General features: G+C 41.4%; 1 protein-coding gene across 3 annotated transcripts in view; it reads right to left on the bottom strand.

Moving 5' to 3' along the window:
* Positions 1–22,976, bottom strand: part of Rprd2 (regulation of nuclear pre-mRNA domain containing 2) — an 89,155-nt gene extending 66,179 nt beyond the window's left edge. For all 3 annotated transcript variants that reach the window (XM_008843755.2, XM_008843756.2, XM_008843757.3), the window contains exon 1: positions 22,212–22,976. In XM_008843755.2, the coding sequence (XP_008841977.1) occupies positions 22,212–22,416 (205 nt within the window). In that variant the 5' untranslated portion in view covers positions 22,417–22,976. The remainder of the gene's footprint in view (positions 1–22,211) is intronic.
* Between the last annotated feature and the right edge of the window lie 2,657 nt (positions 22,977–25,633).

Raw genomic sequence — 25,633 nt, 5'->3', positions numbered from 1 at the left:
AAGTGCATCCATGTCATGCAATTCCCACAGAGGCTAGAAGAGGGCATTGGATCCTGGGTCTTCTGCAAGAGCAGCCAGTGCTCTTAACTGCTGAACCATCTCTCCAGCCCCTTGAAAACACTATTATTAATCAGTGGGTTATAGGCAGTTGTGAGCTACCTCACAATAGTTGCTGGGAACTGAACTTAGTCCTCTGGAAGAGCATCCAGTGCTTTTAACTCCTGAGCCATTTCTCCAGCCCCAGTTGTTGGTATATAATGTTAAGTAACCCACTTATTAATAAATAATACTAATTTCGAGGGGCTCTCCTGGAGAGATGGCTTAGCAGTTAAGAGTACTGGCTGTTCATGCAAAAGACCCAGGTTTGAATCCCAGCACCCACATGGTGGTTAGCAATCCTCCCTAACTCCAGTTCCAGGAGCATTGAAAACTAGCTCGGCATGGTGGTGGCTCACACCTTTAATCCCAGCACCGGGGCGGCAGAGATGGTTGGATCTCTGTGAGTTTGAGGCCACCCCAGTCTACATAGCGAGTTCCAGGTCAGCTGGGGCTGTCTCAAACAACAAAAAAATAAATAAAAATAAAAATAAATGTAAAAATCGACAATTATTCATTTACAAAACAGAAAACTTTTTTTTCTTTTCTTTTTAAAAACATTTTATGTGCATGAGTATATTGTATTGCTTGCATTTATTTAAGTGCATCTGTGTCATGCAGCATTCTCCAGAGGTCAGAAGAGGGCACTGAATTCCCCGGAACTGGAGTTACAGACAGTTGTTAACTGACATGTGGATGCTGGTCATAAGAGCAATCAGTGCTCTTATCCAGTAAGCCATCTCTCCAGCTCCACAAAAATAATTTTCTACAAGACTTTCCTAAGATAATGGAAAGATACTGTACCTTGACTTTTTCCTCCATCTATTTAGTAAGCAAAGAAAATTTTCTGAGAAGCAATATGACCCAATGCAACAGTTCCCAAATTCTGGCTCTGGACTGATGAAATTTCCACTGGTTTATAGAAAAATGCAAAAAAATTAGGATATGTACCCAAATTAAAGGACTCTTCTTTATTATCTTCTAATTCTCTGGCAATTAAAATATCATTATATAATCAGATACATAGAGATTAGAGATGCATGTACAAACATCTAAGTGTTAGTAGCATTAAAAATAAGATTTTCTATATGAAACAGTATATTTTAAAAATGAAGGAGCTGAAGAGATGGCTCAGTGGTTAAGAGTACTGACAGAGGACCCAGGTTCGATTCCCAGCACCCACATGGTGGCTACGAATCGTCCTTAACTCCAGTTCCAGGGGACTCTGAAGCCCTCTTTTGACTGCCGCAGTGTTGCATGAAACAGGCGTGGTCACACGCATGCAGGCAATATACTCATACACATAAAATAAAAATAAAATATTAAAAAAATTCTTATAGTGTTTATACTGAGTTCAATGTTGTATGACTGTATTAATTCAACTGTGAATTTAAATTTACAGCCAATATTGAAACAGATTCACCTTTGCTGTGGAAATTGTTATTAAATATGTTAATGCTGTAATGAAATTCTTCTTCTAATCATGTGGTTATTAAATAATTTAAAAATTAAAATAGGGCTGGAGAGATGGTTCTGTGGTTAAGAACACTGGCTGTTCTTGCAGAAGACCCAGGTTGGAATCCCAGCACCCACACGGCAGCTAACAACTGTCTGTAACTCCAGTTCCAGGGGATCTGACAGCCTCTTCTGTCCATGCAGGACACTGGTGCACTTACCTACATGCAGGCAATACGCGCATACACATTAAATAAAAATAATAAAATATATTAAAAAATAAATAAATAAAAATAAAATATCATTATAAAAATGATGGTAAAAATTTCAATGTCTTCAGTTAGCAATCTAAACAATTCTACTTCAGTATTCTTAGTTTTCCAACACTCTTCTGGTCTCCAAGGGCATATGCACACATACAGTACACAAACATACACTCAGGAAAAAACACACATACACATAAAAATCTAAAAAATAAATGGTTTTTTAAAAATTAGCTGAGACCAGGCGTGATTGCAAATGCCTTTAATCCCAGCACTTGGGAGGCAGGAGGATCTCTGTGAGATCAAGGCCAGCCTGTTCTACAATGCAAGTTCCAGGTCACCAGCTGGGGACTTCAGAGAGACCCTGTTTTTTTTAAAAAAAAATAAAAAGAAAAGAAAAATTGGATGAATCTTGATACCCCTCCCCCAAATCTTGCTATATAGCAGTCACTAGTCTTAAACTCACTCTACAACTCAGCTTGACCTTGAACTCTGGGCAATGCTCCTGCATCAGCAACTTGAATAGCTGGGCACATGTGACCAAGCCCAGCATTTAAATAGTATCTTAGAGCTGGTTGTGGTGGCACATGCCTTTAATCCTAGCACTTGGGAGGCTACAGGGAGACCCTGTCTCAAAAAAGACAGAAATAAATAAATAAATAATATCTTAGACACAGTATTGTAAATATGTCCCCACAAAGCCAGGCGTGGTGGTACATGCCTTTAATCTCAGCACTGGGGAGGCAGAGGCAGGCAGATCTCTGAAGTTCAAGGCCAGTCTGGTCTACATAGTGAGTTCTAGGCCAGCTGTGGCTACAGCGAGACCATCTCAAAAAAGACCAACCAACCAAACAAACAAACAAAAATCTCCCCCCAAAATATAAGAATTTCAAATTGCTTTTAATTCAAATTACAGGCTTCTTGGCCTGCAATATGGTATACAGTTATTCATCCATCTGACTTTTTTAAAAAAACTACTAATTAAGCATAATTTTATACATACAATGTTAATTTAGGTTTATTCTCATAACTACCAGTTTATATGCTCAGCACTGTATTTTGCTGATTAGATCATCCTCAGGGATGATTTATTTTCCTTTTCCCAAAACAAATGTCCTGTAATTGAAGATCTGCTGGCTTCTAGGTTTTGTTTTTCTGAAAATGTCTTCATTTTGTCCTTGTTCTCAAAAAAGTAATTTTCAGGGAAACTACTGCAAGTTACCCTCTGACATGCAGTGGCATGACTGCGCACACACAAAATAATTAAATGTAAACAGTCAGGCATAATGACATGGGAGGCTAAACTTTGACATTTGCTGAGTTTTTTTTTTAATTACATTTTATTGTGTGTGTGTGTGTGTGTGTGTGTGTTTGTGTGTTGGATCCCAGAGATCCAACTGGAGCTATCAGATTTGTTAACAGGCACCTTAATCCACTGAATTGCGTCTCACCAACACTTGCTGTTGAAAAAACCCATGTTTTTTCAGACAGGCCACAATAGCTCAGAGCAGCCATGTCCCGCCTGGAACTCACTATCCTTGGTCTCTACCTCTTGAGTGTGAATACAGGTATGAGTCACCAGGCCCAGCAACTACAGCAAATTCTACGCCAACCTGGGCTATAAAGTAAGACTTTTTCTTAAGAAAACAAATAAGCTGGGCCTGGTGGCACAAGCCTTTCATCCCAGCACTTGGGAGGCAGAGGCAGGCAAATCTCTGTAAAATCAAAGCCAGCCTGAGCTATGGAGTATGTTCTAGGACAGCTGGGGCTGCAGGGAAACCCTGTCTCAAACAAACAAAAACAAACAACTGCCCCTAAAGAAATAAACAAACAAAAACAACAACAAAAAGTTGTACTAGGTAGACAATTCTAGATGGACAGTGTTGTTCTCTGTGCACTTTCAATATTTTAGTCCACTGTCCTCTGATGTCTGTTGCTGCTACTGGTCTATGTCATGCCTCTGAAAGCTACCAATCTCTTCTCTCTGTTTTTTAAGAGCTTATCTTTATCGTTGATACTCCAGTTTAACTGCAAAGTGTGAGATATGTTTATTTTTACTTACTTTTACCTCATTTTATTTTTTATGTGTATGAGTATTTTGCACACATGTATGTACCTGTGCATGCAATACCCATGGAGGCCAGAAGATGGTGCTGGATCCCCTAGAACTGAGTTATGGAAGGTTGTTAGTTAACATGTTGGAGCTAGGACCCAAATCTCAGTCCTCTCAAGAGCAGCCTGTGCTCTCAACTGCTGAGCCATCTTTCCAGCCCCAATTTCTTTTTATTTAGACTCCTTACATTGTTTCCTTGATTTGTATATTTACACCTTTTATTAATTTTTCAAAATTTTCAGTCATTATTTGTTCAAATAGTTCTTTCTTGGAAATTCACTTATATATATGGTTAGGCTCATTTATAATCTTCCCATCAACTTTACTCTGGGCATTGCTTTCAAGGAAATTGCTTTTCTTTTGGTTCATGAATTGTCTTTGTAAATGGTCTAATCTTACTGTTCAATGTCACTGAGCTTTTAATCTCCAACAGTTAATGCAGTTCAGCAGTGACTGCTGTGATTTTGAGTCTTACCAGGGATAAACAGCAAAAACTTCCTCCCTTTCTCTCTTCCTTCATTCCTTTATTTCTCTCTCTCTTTTAGTTCTATTTATTTTCATTTTATTTTATGTGTACGAGTGTATTGCTTCCACCTGTGTTGTGCAATGCCCTCAGAGGTCAGAAGATGGCGTTGGATCCCTGGAACTGGAGTTACAGACAACTATAAGTTGCCATTTGGGTGCTGGGCATCAAACCCGGGTCCTCCGAAAGAGCAGGCAGTGCTCTTAATCACTGAGCTATCTCAAGGCTGGGGGCAGAGAGATGGCTCAGCAGTTAAGAGCACTGGTTGCTCTTGCAGAGGACCCTGGTTTGATGCCTAGCACCCAAATAGCAACTTACAGTTGTCTGTAACTCCAATGCCCTCTTCTGATCTCTGCTGGCACTGCACAACATGGGTACACCTACATGCAAGCAATACATTTATACACATAAAATAAAAATAAGCCAGGAATGGTGGCACACACCTTTGGTCGCAGCACTCAGGAGGGAAAGGAAGGCAGATCTCTATGAGTTCAAGGCCTGCCTGGTCTACATAGTGAGTTCCAGGTCAGATGGGGCTACAGGGAGACTCTGTCTCAAAAAAAAGATCAAAATATAAATATGTAAAATATTAATTCAAATTTTTGCTATTTTGGTCAGGTTATAAAATCCTAACATTTCCTTCAAACACATCACTGTTTATTTTTACGTACTTATTTGAGACAGGGTATGTCAACTATGTAGCTCAAGCTAGAACTATTATTTTTTGTACTGTAAAATCAATTTCAGGTACGACATTTTGCAATGTTATTTTTTTAATTATTTTTAAATTAATTAATTAATTATTTGGTCTTTTTGAGACAGGGTTTCCCTATAGTCCCAGCTGGCCTGGAACTCATTATGTAGACCAGGCTGGCCTTGAACTCACAGACATCCAACTGCCTCTGCCTCCCAAGTGCTAGGGCTGAGGGTTTGCACCACCAGCCTGGCTCTACAATGCTATTTTAAATAACAAAGCATAGTACTTTCCCCCCATTTGAGACAGGATCTATGCAGCCTTCAATGGATGCCCCTGCTTCTACTCCCTCCCACATGCTGGGATTACAGCTGTGCATCACCACATCTGACTTCACAAAATACAACAATTTTGTTAGTATAAAACAGAAGCAAACTGAGCATAGTGGCACACTCCTTTAATTCCAGCACTTGGGAGGCAGAGGCAGGTGAATCTCTGTGAGATGGAGGCCAGCCTGGTCTATATAGCAAGAATCAGGTCAGCTGGTACAGGAAGACCCTGTCACCTCCAAACTCCCCTCCAAAATGCCCAAACTCCAAACGAACAAAACAAACAAACAAACAACAACAACAACAACAAAACCTGAAGCAGCTTCATATCTTTTACACTAACTGTGTAGCCCAGGCTGGCCTGAGAACGTAGCCTAGGCTGGTTCTGGTCTTCTTGCTTCAACCTCCCTAGTGCTGGAATTACAGACTTGCACAACCACATCAGACTTCATTTCTTTCTTAATTATTCTAATGTTTTTGTCTACCCCCAACCTTCTCATTTTCATGACAAATCCTACCCTATTTGCCACAGTTCGGAGAACTCCCCTAACTCACTTTTCTCATCACTTCTCCAAATATACAAATCAGAAAGATCTGGGCATATATCTCTGTAGTACAGCCTTTACCTAGGATTATAATGCCTGGGTTTAATAACCAGCAACCACCTCGTACCCCATAGAACATGGACCTAAAGAGGGAAAAGTCTTTATAACAAAAGATCTTTCCTTGGGGAGAAAGAAAGGAGAAATGATTTAGGCATGATTAAGGAGATCTTTCCTAAATTCAGTTTTGGGTTTTTTTTTTTTCCCTTCCCAACATGGTCTCATATAGTCCAGGTTGGCCTCAAACTCCTTATGTTGCCAATAATGACTTTAAATTCCTCATCTCTTGCCTCCACTTAAAAGTTTGCTAAGTTTGAAGTTCTAAATAGACAAATGGCTCTGAAAACACTACTTGGAAGGGTTAATTATGGCAAGAAGAGTGGCTGGAGAGACGGCTCAGCAGTTAAGAGCACTGACTGCTCTTCTAGGGGACCCAGGGTCGATTCTCAGCAGGTACATGGCAGCTAACAACTGTCTATAACTCCAGTTCCAGGGGATCTGACACCCTCTTCAGGTCTCCATGGGCTTTGCATGACATGGGTGCACTTACATAACATGCAGGCAAAACACTGATAATACACACACACAAAAAAGTAAAAATTAGATACTTAAGTTCAACCTAACCAACCACATCCCACACAGCAATTCTAAGGATGCTTCAAGCAAAACACTCTTAGTAGCTAATAATTTATCTTGCAATGCTAATGTATGTTTGCAATTAGGTTTCTACGGTTTTTTTATTTGATGCCTTGCAACATGACAATAATTTTAAAATGTAAGATACATTCAATATATGGGCTTTACTGGCTTGATTTCAACTTCATAAACTTTTGAATAAGATCCAAATATTGCTGGGTGTAGTGGGCACACCTATTATCCTAAAATTTGAGAGGCTTAGGCAGGAAGATCTTAAAGTTACAGCCAGCCTGGGCTATATAGCAAAACTCTGTCTAAATAAGTAAATAAACAAACAAAACCAAATGCTATACTAATATTTGTGCCACAAAAGATGATCTTGGTCAGGTTGGAGGGAGAGCTGAGTGCCAGAACACTGGCATGTTGTGGCATGAACAAGTTCCTGGTTCAACTGCCAGGAAAGAAATCTTGATTGAGTGCTACAGTCACCCTTTATTCTAACTCTGATGTTTGTGCTGTTACTTTCTTTTAAATATATTTCGCTTTGCCTCTTAATGTCTTAAGAATTTATTATGTCCTGCTGAGCCAAATGCCTGAAATCCTAGCACTTGGGAGGCAGAGGCAAGGAGGATTAGGCTACAGCTTAGGCTACATTAAAACTCTGCCTCAAAAACAAACAAGCAAACAACAAACAAAACCCACATCAAAACTCTCTGTCTTTTCCATTCATGCCTGGCGAAGTGTGTACTATATCTGGATGAGAATGCTTCTCATTCTCTCACACCTTTGCTTACATATCTGGGATGCCTTCTTTCACCTCACATCTTTGAAACTTTCTTCCCTGAAGTCTTTCATACATGGCTATTCACTGGTAGTATTTTTTTGTTCTGGCATTGGGATATCCTAGAAAAATTTATGTAACAAAGTTTTCCAAAGCATATTCTATGAAGGGCTGGAGAGAGAGCTAAGTAGTTAAGAACACTGGCTGCTCTGGCAGAAGACCTGAATTTGGTTTTCAAACACACAGGGCAGTTCACAACCCTCTGTGATTCCAGTTCCAGGGTATCTGACGCCCTCTTCTGGCTTCTATGGGCACTGAAACAGTACACTTAAATACTTCTGTCCTCTGTGGGCATTGCAAGACCTGGATGCACTTATATACATGCAGGCAAAACACTCATACACATAAAATAAATAAACAAAACTTTTTTAAAAAAGTACCACTGTTAAGAATAAAGCAGTAATCTTCTTCTTCTTTTTTTTTTTTTTTTGTATTTTCTGACATAGTCTCATGTGGTCCATGCTGCCTCAAACTCACTATGTAACCATGGGGTGGCTTTGAACTCCTTCCTGATCCTGTGCATCAGCCTCCAGAGTGCTGGGATTACAGGTATATATCACCATACCTGGCAGGAAACCTTACTCTCTAAAAAATTACATATTACGGGCCTAGATAGATGGCTCAGAGTAAGCACACTAGCTGCTCTTGCAGAAAACCTGGGTTGGGTTTCCAGCATCTACATAGTGGCTAACAACTGTCTGTAATTCTAATTCCAGGGGATCTGTCGCCCTCTTCTGGCATTGCACAACACAGGTGCACTTACATATACGCAGACAACATACTCATACACATTTAAAAAAAATTTTTTTTTTTGGTCTTTTTGAGACAGGGTCTTCCTGTAGCCCCACCTGGCCTGGAACTCACTATATAGACCAGGCTGACCTTGAACTCACAGAGATCTGCCTGCCTCTACCTCCCAAGTGCTGGGACTAAAAGCGTGTGCCACCACACCCCGCTAAATAAACATTTTTTTAAAAAACTACACATTATACATATATTTATCCCTTCTCTATAGGCAAAATTGACATTAATGTAACTTTGGAGGCTGGCAAGATGCCTCAGTGGGTTAAGGCAGTTGCCAATCTCTGGCACCCACATGGTAGAGGAAAAAGACAATTCCTGTAAATTGTCCAATCCCAGCACTTGGGAGGCAGGGGCAGGCAGACCTCTGTGAGTTCAGGGCCAGCCTGGTCTACAATAGTGAGTTCCGTGCCAGCTGGTTGCTAAAGTGAGACCCTGTCTCAAATTAAAAAAAAAAAGTATGGGGGGGGGGCTAGAGGGATTACATTGACTGTTCTTGCAGAGGACCCAGGTTCAGTTCTAGCACCTAACAACTGTTCATAACTCCAGTTCCAGGGGATCTGACACTCTCTTCTGGCTTCCATGGGTATTGTACAACATGGGAGCACTTACATGCACAGAAAACACTCATAAGTATAAAATAAAAATAAATAAAATTTGAAAAAGAGCAATTTGGGAAACTAAGGCTGTACTTTAGTGGTAAAGCACTTACCTATCATGCATGAGGCGCTAGGTTCAATCACAGTGCTATCAAAAAAAGTAATTTTAGGGTGGTCTGATTGGGGAAATTTAATATTAGTATTTCCCCAATACATTTGCAATTTTCTCTCAATATTTATATACCATAGGAATTTTTTCAGTATTGTTTCCACACTATGATTCACAGGAATGTTTATTATAAAATTTAATATTTAGCCTACTATGACCATGTTATAGTAAAGTTATGCTTTACATATTGCTTCAGATCCACCTAAGGCAACAGATCTAACTTCACCTGAATATAAGAGACAAAGAGACAAAAAGAACATAATGATGCTTGTAATATCTCATAATACAGATAAAAGCTGGTTTAGCTGGGTATGGAGATACAAATCATCTGTAATCCCAGTATTCAGGAAGCTGAGGCAGGAGGATTGTTACTGTTGTCAGTCAGCATTGGTTACACAATGAGTTCCAGCTTGAGCTACACAGCCAAGCCTGGTCTCAAAAAAAAAAAAAAAAAAAAAAAAAAAAGATGGGATGGGGCTTGGGAGGCTGAGGAGGTAAGGAAGATTGTGAATTCAAAGCCAGCCTGGGCTACATAGCAAGATTCACTGTTTGAGTAACAGGAAACATGCTTAATATAGTCTATATGTTAAATAATTAAGTTTCCTGCCTGAGCAAGGGACTGGCTGTGTAGCTCTGCAAGTAGCACAGAGAGAGATTCTGAAGCACAAGGGGAAGAAAAAAAAGGTTTCTGAAACACTGAAAGAAACATGGGCAATGGGAGAAAATGATCTGTAATTCCATGAACTTAAGGTAATAGAATAAAGAAAAGGTGATGTAGGCATTCAAAGAAAAGACAGGACAGACAATGCAATGTTAACTTTATAATTGGATATTATAAAGTAGCTACTGTGAATCCACTGGGCCTAAACCAAGAAAAGCTGCGAGATATCAAAATAGATGTATTTTGTGGCACTGAGGTAAAGTTTACCTTGAATCTCAGAAAAGAATTTAAGCCAAGAACATACCAGACCAAATAAGTAGAAAAAGGCACCTAAAATATCAGGATGCAGGAACAGGGTTATAGCTTGGTGCTATAGCACTTGAATACTTTACATGAGGCCCCAGGTACAATCCCCAGAACTATAAAAATAAATGAAACAGGCCAGGTGTGGATGCGCACGCCTTTAATCCCAGCACTCGGGGAGGCAGAGGCAGGCAGATCTCTGTGAGTTGAGGCCAGCCTGGTCTACATAGTAAGTTCCAGGACAGCTGGGGCTACAGGGAGACCCTGTCTCAAAAAGACCAAAAATAAATAAATAAATAAATAAATAAAATAAACGAAACAGATATGCGAGAGCCTTTTCTTTGGGCCTCTTCTGTGTTCTGAACTACTTACAAGACTTACTTTTGTACTTACACTTAATCTTTAGTTGATCTCTTCCAACTTTTAGCTCTAAAAACAATGTATACAATAAATAGACGGTGGTGACTATTGCACAGCTCTTTGAATATAATACAAGAACTTTAAATGAGTGAATCTTCATCAATAACTATTAACTCTAATCAGAGGCAAAAATCAAAATCATTCAGATTACCCTCCCTTCTTGCCCCACATTAATCCACCTAGAAATCTAATTAATCCACATTAATCCACCTAAAAATCTAATTGGGGTCAAAGTACATCCTGTCTGTAGCCCCAGCTGGCCTGGAACTCACTATGTAGACCAGGCTGGCCTTGAACTCACAGAGATCCACCTGCCTCTGCCTCCCAGGTGCTGGGATTAATGGCATGTGCCACCATGCCCAGCTAAAAAGTTTGTTTTTTTTTTTAAATAAAACTCAAAACTATTTACAATGAATATATGCCAATAACAAGCAAATCTTGGTGGCCAGGTGTGGTGGCTCACACCTGTAATCCCAGCATTCAGGCAGCTGAAGCAGAAGGATTGCTGCAAGTCTGAGGCCAGCCTGGACCACATAACAACCTAATATTAATTAAAATAAAGCTCTGGGGGTTGAAGAGATGACTCAGCAGTTAAGAGCACTGGGTGCTCTTGGAAAGGACCAGGGTTCGGTTCCCAGCACCCACATGTGGTAGCTAAGAACTGTAATACCAGTTCCAGAGGATTGGATGCCCTCTTCTGACCTTCACAGGCATTGCATGACACAAGTGCACTTATATACTTGCAAGCAATACACTCATACATATTAAAATAAAAATAATAGGGGCTGGAGAGATGGTTCAGTGGTTAAGAACACAGATCATTCTTGCAGAATCCCAGCACCTACATGGCAGCTAACAATAGTCCATAACTCCAGTTCCAGGGGATCTGACAGCCTCTTCAGTCCTCCGTGGGCACTGCACGACACGGGTGCACTTACATACATGCAGGCAATACACATATACACATAAAATTAAAATAATAAACAAAATTATTTTTAAAAAATAAGCCGGGCATGGTGGTGCATGCCTTTAATCCCAGCATTTGGGAGGCAGAGGCAGGCAGATCTCTGTGAGTTTGAGGCCAGCCTGGTTTACATAGTGAGTTCCAGGACAGCTGGGGCTACAGGGAGACCTTGTCTCAAAAAGACCAAAAAAAATTAAAAAATTTAAAAAAAAAATACATAGCCAGGCGTGGTGGTGCACACCTTTAATCCCAGCACTCAGGAGGCAGAGGCAGGCAGATCTTTGTGAGTTCAAGGCCAGCCTGGTCTACATAGTTCCAGAACAGCTGGGGCCACAGAGAGACCCTGTCTCAAAAAAACAAAAAAAAAAAAAAAAAAAAAAAAAAAAAAAAAAAAAAAAAGAGAGAGACTGTCTCAAAAAATAAAAAAAATCCTTACAGTATCTATTAAAGATCCTTAATGATCTATACCCATTTCCCCTCTCTTCCATCATAAACTCTGAACTATCTGCTAATGAAGTTCCATTTTAACTATTTCCCAGCCACAAATGTTTTCTTGCTGTTCCTTTACCTCAGCAGGCACACTCTGGCCCAGGAATTTAGTCTTTCCATTCTTGGGCTTTAACATTTTTTTTATTAATTAACTTTTTTTTGTGTGTGAGCTCGTACCATAGCATGTATATGGAGATCAAAGGACAACTTACAGTAGTAGGTTCACCTTCCACAGTGTGTGTTCCAGGTTTCCAATTTAGGTTGTTAGGCTTGGTAGCAAGCACCTTTACCTGCTGGCCATCTCACCAGTCTGGCTTGAACATTTTGGGTTTTTGTTGTTTTTGTTTTTTGTTTTTGAGACAGGGTTTCACTATGTAGCCCCAGGTGGCCTGGAACTTTCTATGTACAGGCCAACCCAGGTAGGCTTCAATCTCACAGCAATCCATCTGCCTCTGCCTCCGAAATGCTGGAATTAAAGGTGTTCACCACCACAGGAGGCATTTGAACACTTTTATATGCTCTCTTAGATATACTGCTTAATGCTTCACCATCCTACTGAAATGTTACCTTCTCTGTTCTCTTGCCATTTAATCTGATGTCACAAACCTCTAAATATTCTATATTCTCCTTTTCTGCTTTCTATGTCTCTGTAGCATTTATCACCTTAATATATTTAACATTACTTTACTCTGCTGTTGTCTTACCTTACTCTGTGTAAGCTCTGTAAGAGGAAAAGTTTTCCCCCATTTTGTTCACTTGCTATATCCTCAGTACCCAGACAGTACCTGGCACAGAAGGTGTTCAGTAAATATTTGCTGATGGTTAACAGGTACAGGAGTTCAGCCAGAAGAAAGGAATAAACCTCACATTCCATAGTACAGTAAGGTATCTATGCTTGATAACAATTAATTACATATTTCAAAACAGCTAGTAGAGGATTTTCTGGGTTTTTTAAAAAGACTTATTTATTATTATTTGTGTATGTGTAAATGTATGTATATACGTGTGTGCTGGAGGCCAGAAAAGGCTATTGGATCCCTTGGAAGCTTCCTGATATAGGATCCAAGCTCAGTTCTCCTGATAGAGTAGCCATCTCTTCAGTCACAGTAGATTTTCAATATTCAAAACATAAAGAAATGATGTATTTGAGGTGTCACTTAATCCATCTACCTTTATCCACTGATTACACATTGTATATATGTACTAAAATATATATAAATTTGTCACCCATAAATTTGTACAATTATATGTTGATTAAAAATAAAAGTAAGAGGGGTTGGGGATTTAGCTCGGTGGTAGAGTGCTTGCCTATTAAGCGTGAGGCCCTGGGTTTGGTCCTCAGCTCCGAAGAAAAAATAAAAATAAAAATGAGAAGAAACAAAACATAACAAAAATAAGACCACCAGGCATGGTGATGTACTCCTCTAGTCCCAGCACTTGAGAAGCAGGGGCAGGCAGATCCCTGTGAGCCCATGGCCAGCCTCTTTACATAGAGATTCTAGGACCCTGTCTTATAATGAATAAATAAATAGCCAGGCATTGTAGCACATGCCTATAATCTCAGTACTTGGGAGGCAGAAGCAGGAGAATTTGAGTTCCAAGTTAGTCTGGGTTACAACAGAGTGTTTCAAGTCACATAACAAGACATGTCTCAAAATAAATAAAATTATAAAATGCAAATATATCACACTATACCACATGAATATGTGCAATTATTATCAATTAATAATTTTAAATGTATTAAAAATAAATAACTATTGAAGCAGATGTAAAAATTCATAAGCAAAATTCATCTTGGAGTTGGATGTAGTCTTTCAACTCCTATAATTCCATCTATTTGAGAGCCTGAGGCAGGAGAATCATGAGCTCAATGGCAACATGATCCAATCTCAAAACACTAATGAGAAAAATCATCTGGTAACTTGAAGTTGAATCTGTTATCTGCTTCATCTGTTACTCATATATTTACATGATACAGTATTAAAAAGTTTTATGTCTATAGTAGTGTTGTTATATGCTACAAATGTAGCCTAAACATCTGCTACACAAACAGATTATAAGGAAAGTAAACAGTTAAAGGAAGATCTACATTTCAGAGAGCAAAGCTTTGGACAATGGTGCCAGGTCTGATTAGTCCAATAACCAAAGATAAGGTAACAGGCTGGAAGCCTAATTTAGTGGGATGGCAGAGTGCATGCCCAACACCCACAAGACCCTGGGCTCAACCCTAAGCACCTCCCAGCCCAAGAAATATGTAAGATAGCAGACTGAACTCCCTACTCACCATCTGCACTCGAAACATTGAGACCAAAACTTCCTTTTATTACAAAAGAAAACACTTCCTTTTATTATTTAATCAAAATGGGCCTCACATTTAAGGAGGTTTTTATCTAGTCAACGGCTTAAATATGCTCAACTTGCTTTTCCTTTTTATTAAATAAAAATAAAGCGCTGGAGAGATGGCTCAGCGTTTAAGAACACTGGCTGTTCTTGCAGAAGACCAGGGTTCGAATCCCAGCACCCACTAACAGCGAACAACTGTCTGCAACTCCAGTCAGTCCCAGAGGATCCAACAGCCTCTTCTGACCTCCACGAGCATTGCATGACACAGGTGCACTAACCTACATGCAGGCAATACAGGCAAACACATAAAATAAAAATATAAATAAATTTTTTTTTAAAGTTTTAAATAAAAATGATTTTTTAGAACATCAAATTAGCATAATTATTTTTGCCAAGATGGGGAAAGAAATAAAAAATTTAAAACTTCGACATTCCCTACAAAGAAATGGTGTTTGGGGAAAGATGTTTATTCTCATTTAAACATGTTATAATATATAAATGTGGGCCAGGCGTGGTGGCACACACCTTTAATCCCAGCACTTGGGAGGCAGAGGCAGGCAGATCTGTGTGAGTTCAAGGCCAGCCTGGTCTACATAGTGAGTTTCAGGACAGCTGGGGCTACAAGAAGACCGTCTCAAAACAAAACAAAAAAAAGTATCAAAACACAAGTATGTACAATTTTATGTCAATCTAAAAACTAAAAACTTAAGCTAGGTATAGGAGCACACACCTATAATCCCAGCACTTGGAAGAGAAAGAGTTCAAGGTCAGTCCCAGCCACATGAAACTTGGTCTCAAAAACAATCATGGTGACTCTAATCAAAATACACTGTATGAAACTACTGCATGAAGCCAGGCACATGCTTTTAATCCCAGCACTTGGGAGGCAGAGGCAGGCAGATCTCTTCTGAGTTCAAGGCCAGCCTGGTTTACATAGTGAGTTCCAGGACAGCTAGAGCTAGAGAAGACCCTGTCTCAAAAAGAGCCCCTCCCCTCAAAGAGAAACTACTGTATGAATAGCAAAGGCCATGGAATCCATACAGTGGCGAAGAGTGCACATTCTAGATCAAAAATGCCTGGCTGAAATTCTGGCTTAAACACTTATTAGTTCTGTAACCAGGGGCAATTTACACTCAGTGCCTGTTTTCATATGTAAGATGGATATCATAGGGCTGGAGAGATGGCTCAGTGGTTAAGAGCACTGACTGCTCTTGCAGAGGACTCGGGTTTGATTCCCAGCACCCACATGGCAGCTACAAACCGTCCTTAACTCCAGTTCCAGGGGAATCAGAAGCCCTCTTCTGACTTCCGTGGCACTGCATTCCACAGGTGCACTCACATACATGCAGGCAATACACTCATACACATAAAATAAAAATAATAAAATATTAAAAAAATAAAAAATAAAATGTGTATCATAATAATACCTATTTTGAAGAATTACTCCCTGGATTTAATGAATTCATATGTTAAAATGTCATTAGGATAGGTATAAAATGATTAGCAGCTTCATAGTCCAGTTAGAAACCTGAGATCCAAACTGAGAAATCATTGCCATGGTCCAAAGATAGTAACTGTGGTTCCAGGCTAGTTCGAGTTACACACCCAGACCCTGTCCTGAAAAAAGCAAAACAACATTGCGACACACCTTTAATCCCTAGCCAGAGGCAGGCAGATCTCTGTGATGAGTTCAGGCCAGCCTGGTCTACATAGTAAGTTTCTGGGTAACCACGGCTACACAGTGAGACTGTCTCAAAAAACAAAAAAAGCTGGACATGCCACACACCTTTGATACCAGCACTCAAAGGCAGAGGCAGAGGCAGGCGGATCTCTACAAGTTCAAGACCACCCTGGTCAACATAGCAAGTTCCAAGCCAGCTGGGGCTAGAGGAAGATCCTGTCTCAAAAAAAAAAAAAAAAAAAAAAAAAAAAAAGAAAAAGAAAATAAAAGAAAAATAAACAGAAAGGATAACTGCACATGTAAATTCCACAACAACTAAAAACTCATGTCTGGGGGCTGGAGAGATGGCTCGGGGATTAAGAGCACTGGCTGCTCTTGCAGCAGGCCCAGGTTTGAATCCCAGCACCCACATGGCAGCTAAGAACCATCCACAACTCCAGTTCCAGGGGAGTTATGGCCTCCGAAGACATTGCATGACATGAATGCATGCAGGCATAACATTCATATACATTAAATAAATTAAAAGTTTTAGAAAAAAAATTTTTTTTTTGGTCTTTTTGAGACAGGGTCTCTGTAGCCCCAGCTGGCCTGGAACTCACTGTGTAGACCAGACTGGCCTCAAACTCAGAGATCCACTTGCCTCTGCCTCCCCAGCGCTGGAATTAAAGTCATGCACCACCACGCCTGGCCTTAGAAAAATTTTTTTAAAAAATTGTGTCTGAAGACTACTGAAGGTGAATAGCAAGGAATATCCTTGCCTTGTATTTTCCCTGGCTCATTCTTTCCCTCTAGACAGTTAGTTTGGCCTTGATCGCTACATATACAACCTAATTTGGCCTTGATCGATACATCCTCCTGGCTCAGTCTCCTGCTCCAGGGTGCTGTGATTACAGGCAAGTGCTACCTTGCCTTTCTATTTTTGTAAAATTTTTATTAAAAATAGCAAGAGGGGGGGGCAACGAGATTGCTCAGCAGGTAAATGTGCCTGCCATCAAGTCTGATGATAACTGGAGTTCCATGCCTGGAACCCCCATGATGGAGGAAGAGAACCAACTCCTCAAAGTTGTTCTCTGAGCTCCACAACTGTGCTATGGCATGGGTGTGCTCACACACACATATACACACACAAAATAAGTGTAAAATATTTTTTAGAAAATAGCTGCCTCTCGGGATGCAGAGGCAGGCGGGTCTCTTTGAGTTTGAGGCCAGCCTGGTCTACATATTGAGTTCCAGGCCAGTTGGGGCTACAGGGAGACCAACAGCTGCAGTAAATCTTAACAAATATTGTGTTCTAAATTGACATAACTTTTCCTGCAGAAACTCATTAAATTCTCACTCTATCCCCTCCAAAGAGATCTACCCACTCAATGGTTAGAAGTATGGTAAAAGAGAGGCACTGTTCGGTTTTTGTCCTACTAGTCCTTCAGAGCACTTTCTAATTCATCATAGAGAGTCTGGCCCAACTGTCTTCCAATGACTAGGTAAGTCCCAACCCTGTACCCCAAACAAAGCTTGACTTAATTATTTTGAACTCTGAGAATCTCAACAGTAAATAATTTGCATGTTTTCTATGTGTTGTCTTATGCCAAAATGCATTATCTTCTTAAACCTAGACAATAAATTCTATGATTATGATCTCTGCTTATAAATGAGAAATAAAGCTTGCAGTTTAAGTACTTTGCACAGTATGGCCCCAGGATTAAGTGAAGGAGTTAAGATCTGAACCTAGGTCTAATTGTAAAGCTGAGTTTTTCTGCGTTCTGTACTGATTCTCATTTTACATTAAAAATGAGAGAGAAGGCCAGATGTGGTGGTACATATCTTTGATCCCAGCACTCCAAATTAGAGGCAGGTGGATCTCTGTAAGTTCCAGGCCAGCCTAGTCTACATAGCAAGTTCCAGGCCAGCTGGAGCTACAGGGAGATCCTGTCTCAAAAAAAAAAGAGAGAGAGAGAAAAAAAATGAAGTTCAGATATGAAAGTTTGTTAGATTACCTATCAAATTCATGTAAGGGCAATATCCTGAACCTGCAGACAGTTATCTCTATTGTTTCCTTCACTAAATTATAAATATTTTAATAGAAATTAAAATTTTTTTGTCTCTCAAATCTTTAAGTTTTTTTTTTTTGGAAACAGGGTCTTGAGGTGTCAAACTTGAGATCCTCCTACCTCAGTCTCCCAAGTGTCAGGACTATAGGCATGTGACATCAGGCCAGCCAGGATCAAGTATTTTATTAACCATTTGCAACATTATTTTGGCAAGTATTTACTGATCTATATATGTCAAGCACTATTTTTGTGACTTGGGGTTAGAGCAGCATAGCCATGACACCTGAGAAAAACAGACAATAAATAAACACATAACAAGTAAATAAAGTAATTTTCATGCATTGAAAAAGAGATGATGTGCTGAGCATGGTGCTGCATGCCTCTTAGGAGGCAGAGGCAAACAGATCTCTGTGAATTTGCAGTCAGCCTGATCCACAAAGCAAGTTCTAGACCAGTCAAGGCTACATAGTGAGGCCCTGTATCCCCCCCAAAAAATAATAATAGAAACTGAAAGTGGTAAATATTTGGGACTGACCTACATTAAGAAGGTAGCAGGATTTGAAGAAGCCTGAAAACCAGGCAGAACAAATGATACTCTTGGAGACCATAGTAAAAGAAATTTGGAAACAAACCCTGTTGCAACAGACTATCACAAGAAGGTTTAGAAGCAGAGGCATGGTGTCATTTCCAAAGCGTATGACTGCCAAGCAAGGTGGTAAGTATCTATAAGCTCAGCAACAGGGAGACAGAGACAGGAGGACTGCTGTGGGTTTGAGGCCAATCTGTTTGCAATGAATACCAGGCCAACCAAGGCAACCCAGCAAGACTGCCTCAAAAACAGAATGAAGGAATGAAAGAAAGGAAGAAAAATGAATGAATACTATAGCCAAGCCTGAATAAATCCATGGAACTTGCCCATAGGATACGTCTTCAGGAAGAATACTTGTCTTCACCAAATTTTCTTTATAGTGAATAAAAATCTTTTATTATACATTATGAAATTAAGGATACAGTGACAAAACCTAAGAACTTAAAGTAGAGTTCAATGGTAGTGCTTGCACAGAATGTGAGAGGTCCTGAGTTAGATCCCCAACACCACAGAATGATAGACAGATAGAAAATATATCTGGAATATCTAATACAGTCACTTAAATTTACAGAGGTCTAAATTACAAAATAATGGATGGCAGAAGAAGAGAAGCAAATGTGGCATCAGAGCCAGGCGTGGTGGTGCATGCCATAATCTCAGCACTCTAGAGGCAAAGGTGGATCTCTGAAAGATTGAGGCCAGCCTGATCTACATAGTGAGTTCCAGGTCAGCTAGGGCTACAGGGAGGTCCTGTCTCAAAAACAAAAACAAACAAAACAAAAAAAGGAAACACAAAACCAAATGAAAACCAGGCCTAATACATCAACTATTTCTAATCATACCCTTCACCACTTATGTTTTATTTACTGATATTCATTAAGTATAAAAACAGATGTCTGTAGATTTATCTTTAATCATTTTAGAAAGTTAAATTCCATCCCACTATGAAACAGATATCAGGTTTTAGAAAGCCAAAATCATTTAACTTTATTCAAATTATATAACATGCACTTCAACTTAAGTATTGTCCTCCTAAAGCAGTTCTCCCACCTGCCTTCATATCAACCAAAGAAATTAGCTCAGGCATGATATCAACAGCAGAGGCAAGAAAACTCTGGTCCCAGTATATCTCATTATTGTTGACTAGAGAAAAAAAAAGGCATAGTAACTGTCCCACAAAGCAGAGATAGGAACCAACTTATTCTTGAAAACAATGTAATCACAGAGTTAAAGCACCAGAGACCAAAAGCAGGGTACACAGAAGGGCATGGTGGCGCAAGCCTTTAGTTCCAGCACTCCGGAGTCAGAGGCAGAGGCAGGCAGATCTCTGTGAGACAGAGGCCAGCCTGGTCTACATAGCGAGTGCCAGGCCAGCTAGGACTACAGGGAGACCCTGTCTCAAAAAAGTAGGATATACAAAAATTCTCTCACATCATTTGGTTAAAATGTTTTACTACAGGGTGGGGGGTAGAGAATGAATGTTCTCAAATTAGCACTGTTTGCTACCATTGGTATACCAAGTACATTAAACATTATCTTACAGAGTTAATGGTAGGGGAAAAATCCTAACTACACCATGTTACTGAGTAAACTTGACATTTCTGAGCCCTAGATTCCTCATTTGTAAATCAATGACTTAAAAAAAAAAATACAGCCGGGCGTGGTTTAATTCCAGCACTTGGGAGGCAGAGGCAGGTGGATCTTTGTGAGTTCGAGGCCAGCCTGGTCTACATAGTTAGTTCCAGGACAGCTGGGGCTACAGGGAAACCCTGTCTCAAAAATGACCAAAAAAAAAAAAAAACCAAAAAAACCCCCACTACTTCTGGGGGCTGGAGAGATGGCTCAGTGGTTAACTGCACAGATTACTCTTTCAGAAGACCCAAGTTTGATTCCCAGCACCCACAGGGCTGCTAAGAACCATTCTTAACTCCAGTTCCAGGGGAATCCAACACCCTCTTCTGACCTCTGAGGCATTGCACGACATGGGTGCACTCACATACATGCAAGCAATACACTTGTACACATAAAATAAAAATAATATTTTTAAAAATCTACTTCTTAGTAGATTATAAATTTACATTATAAAATATAATGAAATGGTTGGCATGTGGCAGATAATATGTGAGTCTTTGAAAGTGACAGTATATTTGGTATTGCAGATTCTAATTTCACCTCTTGGCAAGAAATAAACTATTAGTCTGATAATGGTAAATAGAGATTACCTCTCAATACCCTTCTTAGCACTATGTTTCAAAGAACCACAAAACAATTGTCCCATCAATAACTTTAAACACAGAGTTACAAGTTTAGATTTATAATTTTGCAAGCTTTATCTACTTGTTCCCTAACAGGTAAACACAAATCAGTATAGAGGCCAGCATTAGGGAGGCAGAGGCAGGCAGAGCTCTCTGAATTTAAGGCCAGCCAGGTGTACATAGTGAGTTCCAGGCCAGCTAGGGCTACAAAGTGAGGCCCTGTCTCAAAAACAAATCACAGGGGCAATGGCAGAGTGCAGTAAGAAAGCTGGATACTAGGTCTCAGTGGCAACATGCTATAGATAGGAAGCAAACTAAACCCCAAATATATGTATATGGAGTTAGGGTTAAGGCTACTTGGAACTCACTGTGTAGCCCAAACTGGCCTCCCACTCCTGGCAATCCTCCTGCCTCAGTCTACAGGCTGCATGGATTACTGGCTCGTGCCACCACACCCAGTTTAACACGCGCTGCTTTAGGGAAACTCTTCTATATTAAAGGAGAGGTGTGGGATGGGCCCCACAGATTGAAGTAAAAAAAGTAATAACCAGAAAAAAAGTATTATATACGAAAAAAAAGTCACATTTCTCATTTTGATTACTTATGAAATCAAACTCAATTCTGTAAAAATGTACTTCAGGTGATTAAAAAGTAGCCAGATACATCTGACTTTGGTACTAATGATGACACTGATTACAGTTTGGCAGTTGTGTCTCGACAATGTTCAGAAGTCTGTATTTTTACTGCTGCAAACAGATAAAAGGAAAACAGGTGGTCGCCTCGGAGCTCTACAATGCTTCAGTTGCCTAGCATTCATCCAGGTAAGTCGCTCTCTAAAGCACATCATAAATTTCACTCAGGTTCATCGAGATAAGGCCCCTTTCCATGCATATCACAAGTTTCACGTCAGCGGAAAACAGAATGGTCCAACACGGTCCAGTGAAGTGGACTTACGCTGCTCAAACCACAGCCTGTCTACTACCGAGAAAACCCGAAATTAACACAAGGCCTCTAAGAACTAAGCGGACACGACCACTGCCGTGGAGGTTCAGTAAAATCGACAACACTTCTAACGAGGCTCTAGTGAAACCCGGATCTCTACTGATCTAGGCCCAACGGCCCAAGGTCACACCAAGTGAGCGGCTAAAAAGCCCAAGCAACGAGCCTCCAGGAGGCAAGGCACCCGGACTAGGAATGGAGTCCGCCTGGCAACACTCAGATCCGAGCTCCACTGTGAACAGCCCCAACCGAATGCAGCGACGGCGGGCAGAGCCAGGCGTTTGGGACCGCGGCCCCATCCCCCGGCCTCCCCAGGGCTAGTCACCCCCGACACTCACATCTCCGCAGCCACTTCATCCAGTGGTAGACGATAGTACTGTGGTGTTTCTTGTTCTCTATACACCAAGACGACAAGCCTTGAATGGATTCCATAGTGTTGGTCACCGACTGGAATTTTCGGTCCAACGAAGACTCCAGGGCCCCTGCTGACGAGGCCGACGAGGAGGAGGCCTTACTGCTGCCTCCGCCGCCGCCGGCCGCCATCTTCCCGAATTACACAAGCGCTGCTGGTCCTCAGGCGGCGGCGGCGGCGAGAGCGGGCAAAACAATCACTGCGAGTGCGTGAAAGCAGGAGGAGGGGAGGGCGGCCAGGGGGTGGGGATGCTGCACGCGCTCCGGGAGCTGCGGGCCGTCGGCTAGACACTCTGACTGCCGGGCACGCTGGCGGCCCCCCCACGCCGCCGGGAGGGCTGCGGCCTCCGAGGCTTATCCGTATGCTTGGGGGTCGTGTGTAAACCAGTCAGTAACCGAGACAGAATTACGCAGGAAAGACGGCTTGCAACGCCTTTCACAACGCCCAGCGCCGGCTAAAGGTTTTATCCGCCACGGTTCTCGACTCTAAGGCCTCTGCCCACGCTCGGGTGAGCCAGAGAGGCGTTACTACCATAAACGTGACACTACCCGACTGTCCCGTCAGTTGCAGAAATCTTTTCCTTTAGGGTTCCCAGCATAGAAAAGACCGAAAGCTACCTAGTCAGAATTTTTTTGCAACGCAATAGCAATGGACCAGCAAAAGCAATGCGCACGCGCAGACTACCCCCGCCCCTCTGCTTCCTTCTCAGCCTTCAGAGCAGAAGGAGGCGTGATGGCGCTGCAAGTTGACCAATCAAGTGAGGGGTCCGTGAAGCGCGGGCAGGAATCCGCAAGTCCAGAGAGCCGAGGAGGCACTGCCTTTACTTGTGCGCCTGCGCGTTAGAGATGCGTGTAGCGCGTCGGGAGGAAAAGCCGGGAGGGAAGCGTGAGGGAGCATCCTATGCTGCGCCCCGCCTTTAGCTTCACAGGGCGGTGACTTTCTTGAAGCTGTTTAGCTCACACAACAGGGCCAGGAAATTCCCTCCGTCCAGTGGCCGCTGCATCAGCTATCACCCCCTCATCGGCCACAGACCCGAGACAAAATGGCTGTCAGCCATCTTGCGGCGTCGTGGAAGGTGCGCATGCGTCACGTCCAGTTAGTCCTTCGCTACGCAGACTTCCTAGGCTAAGCAGTATTACACCCCCGCGTTGGATGTTAATAGTCATAGCTGGGTTGTAAGAAGACGGATAAATGAGAAAAACGAAATTTTCTCTCTAAAAAGTTTTCGACGAGAGAAAACTATGTTTGGCAAGATGTGACCACTTTTGGTCAGTTATGATAATCCCACAACTGCTTATTATAGTTAACAAGAGCCTTAAGGCTTGCGTCTATTAGCAGCCTCAGATTAGCCAGTCCATCGCATCTGCATACGTGAATCCTCGGCAGAGTTGGAGGTTCGTGTTTCCTACTTAAGCAATATTATGTCACCCGAAAAAACTCAAGGTTTTTGAGGCAAGGAACCTATTTTAGTCAACTTCACATCTTAGTATTCACTAATATCCTTGTTTTAGGACTTGGGAAATGACAGCAAAACAGGCAAACGTCCCTCTGGTTTGGTTTCGTGTCACAAAGAAGCAAGAAACAGGTTTAAGGGGGAGAGATCTGGTATGTGAACGGAAATGATATAAACTGGCAGGCTTCTTTTAGACATACTTGAAAGGAAGACAAACTCAAATGGGATGAGGAAGATGCTGGCAGAAAGAACAAGTGCAAAGTCCCTAAAACAGGAGTGTTAACATTTTAGAGGAAGAACAAGGAGCCAGTGTAACTGGCAGATAAGAAAGCCAATAAAACAAGCAGGAGAATGAATAGGAAGGCTGAAAGGAAGGGAACATCATGTAAGGAAACCGGTAAGGATTTTGGGTTTCTTTCTTTTTTCTTGTGAGATAGGGTCTCACTATGCAGCCCTGGCTGGCCTGGAACTTACTAGGTAGACCAGGCTAGCCTCAAACTCACAGAGATTCACTTGCCTCTTCCTCTGTTGGGTCTAAAGGAGTGCACACCATATCCAGCAGACTTTGGGTTTCTTTTATTGTTTTCTACATTTTATTTTTATGTGTATGAGTGTGTTGCCTGTGTTGCGCAATACCCCAGGAGACCAGAAGAGGGATTCGGATCTCCTGGAGCTGGAGTTACAGGTTGTTGTTAACCAGCACCTGGATGCTGTGAATCAAACCTGGGTCCTCTGCAAGAGTAGCCCGTGATCTTAACAGCGTAAGCAATTTCTCCAGCTCCTTATTGTTTTTTAGATTTCATGAGTGTTTTGCCCAAATGTACGAAAGTGCACCGGTATCATGCCCAAGGACGCCACAAGAGGGCATCAGATTGCTGCCCTAGAACTGGAGTTAAGGATGGTGGTTACCTGCCATGTTGGTGCTGTGAACTGAACTTGAGTCCTTGGAAGAGCAGCCATTGCTCTTAACCACTGAGCCATCTCTCTGGCCCCTACTTTGGATTTTTTAAAATATTATTTTTATTTTATGTGTATGAGTGTATTGTGTACATGTATGTGAGTGCACCCGTGTTGTGCAATGCTGCTGAGGTCAGAAGAGGGCGTCAGATTCCCCTGGAACTGGAGTTAAGGACAGTTTGTAGCTGCCATGTGGGTGCTGGGAATCAAACCCGGGTCCTCTGCAAGAGCAGTCAGTGCTCTTAACTGCTGAGCCATCTCTCCAGCCCCATACTTTGGATTTCTTAAAGGCAAAATTACTGCAAATTTCAAGGCTTTAATGACATTCGTGATCCAAGAATCAGGCAAATCGTCATTCTGTAAAACAGAATGAATCTGCTGATAGGTTGAGCAGAAGTTTGGCATTATAGAAAGAAAAGGACTGAGGAAAGGAGAAATATAAGATTCCCTCCAAAGGTTAAAGCAGGGGACCTCCTTATGCCAATTGTGACAGACTTGTTTGGTGATTTGCCTATTAACTCTTCCCTGGTTGTTTGGGGATCAAACGAAACAACTTAGTTTCACTTGGTGATAAGGAGCTTAGCATAAGAATCCATTTTGGTTTGGTTTGACCAATAGCCTTCTATAAATTCTAAGTTTCTAACTGAAATAGTAAGTACTTTTTAGTCAGAGGAGCATTGCTGTTGGGTGTAGTATGTGTGCATGCATATACCCATGGAGGCCAGAGGAGGAGGAGAAATCCAGCCATCCTGCTCTATCAGTCTCTCTACCTTATTCCTTTGAGACGGTCTCTTATTGAGACTAAAATTAGGCTGGTGGCCAGCAAGCCCCCAGCAACCTTCCTGTCCCTGTCCTCAACAGGGCTGGGCACCGGCCACACCTAGTTTTTTATGTGAGTGCTGGGGATTTGAAGTGTCAGGCCCTCTCCCAATCCCCAA

Source organism: Nannospalax galili, unplaced genomic scaffold, assembly GCF_000622305.1.
Source record: "Nannospalax galili isolate Female #2095 unplaced genomic scaffold, S.galili_v1.0 scaffold22, whole genome shotgun sequence".
Taxonomy (NCBI): Eukaryota; Metazoa; Chordata; class Mammalia; order Rodentia; family Spalacidae; genus Nannospalax; species Nannospalax galili.
This window is presented reverse-complemented; position numbering and strand designations above follow the sequence as displayed.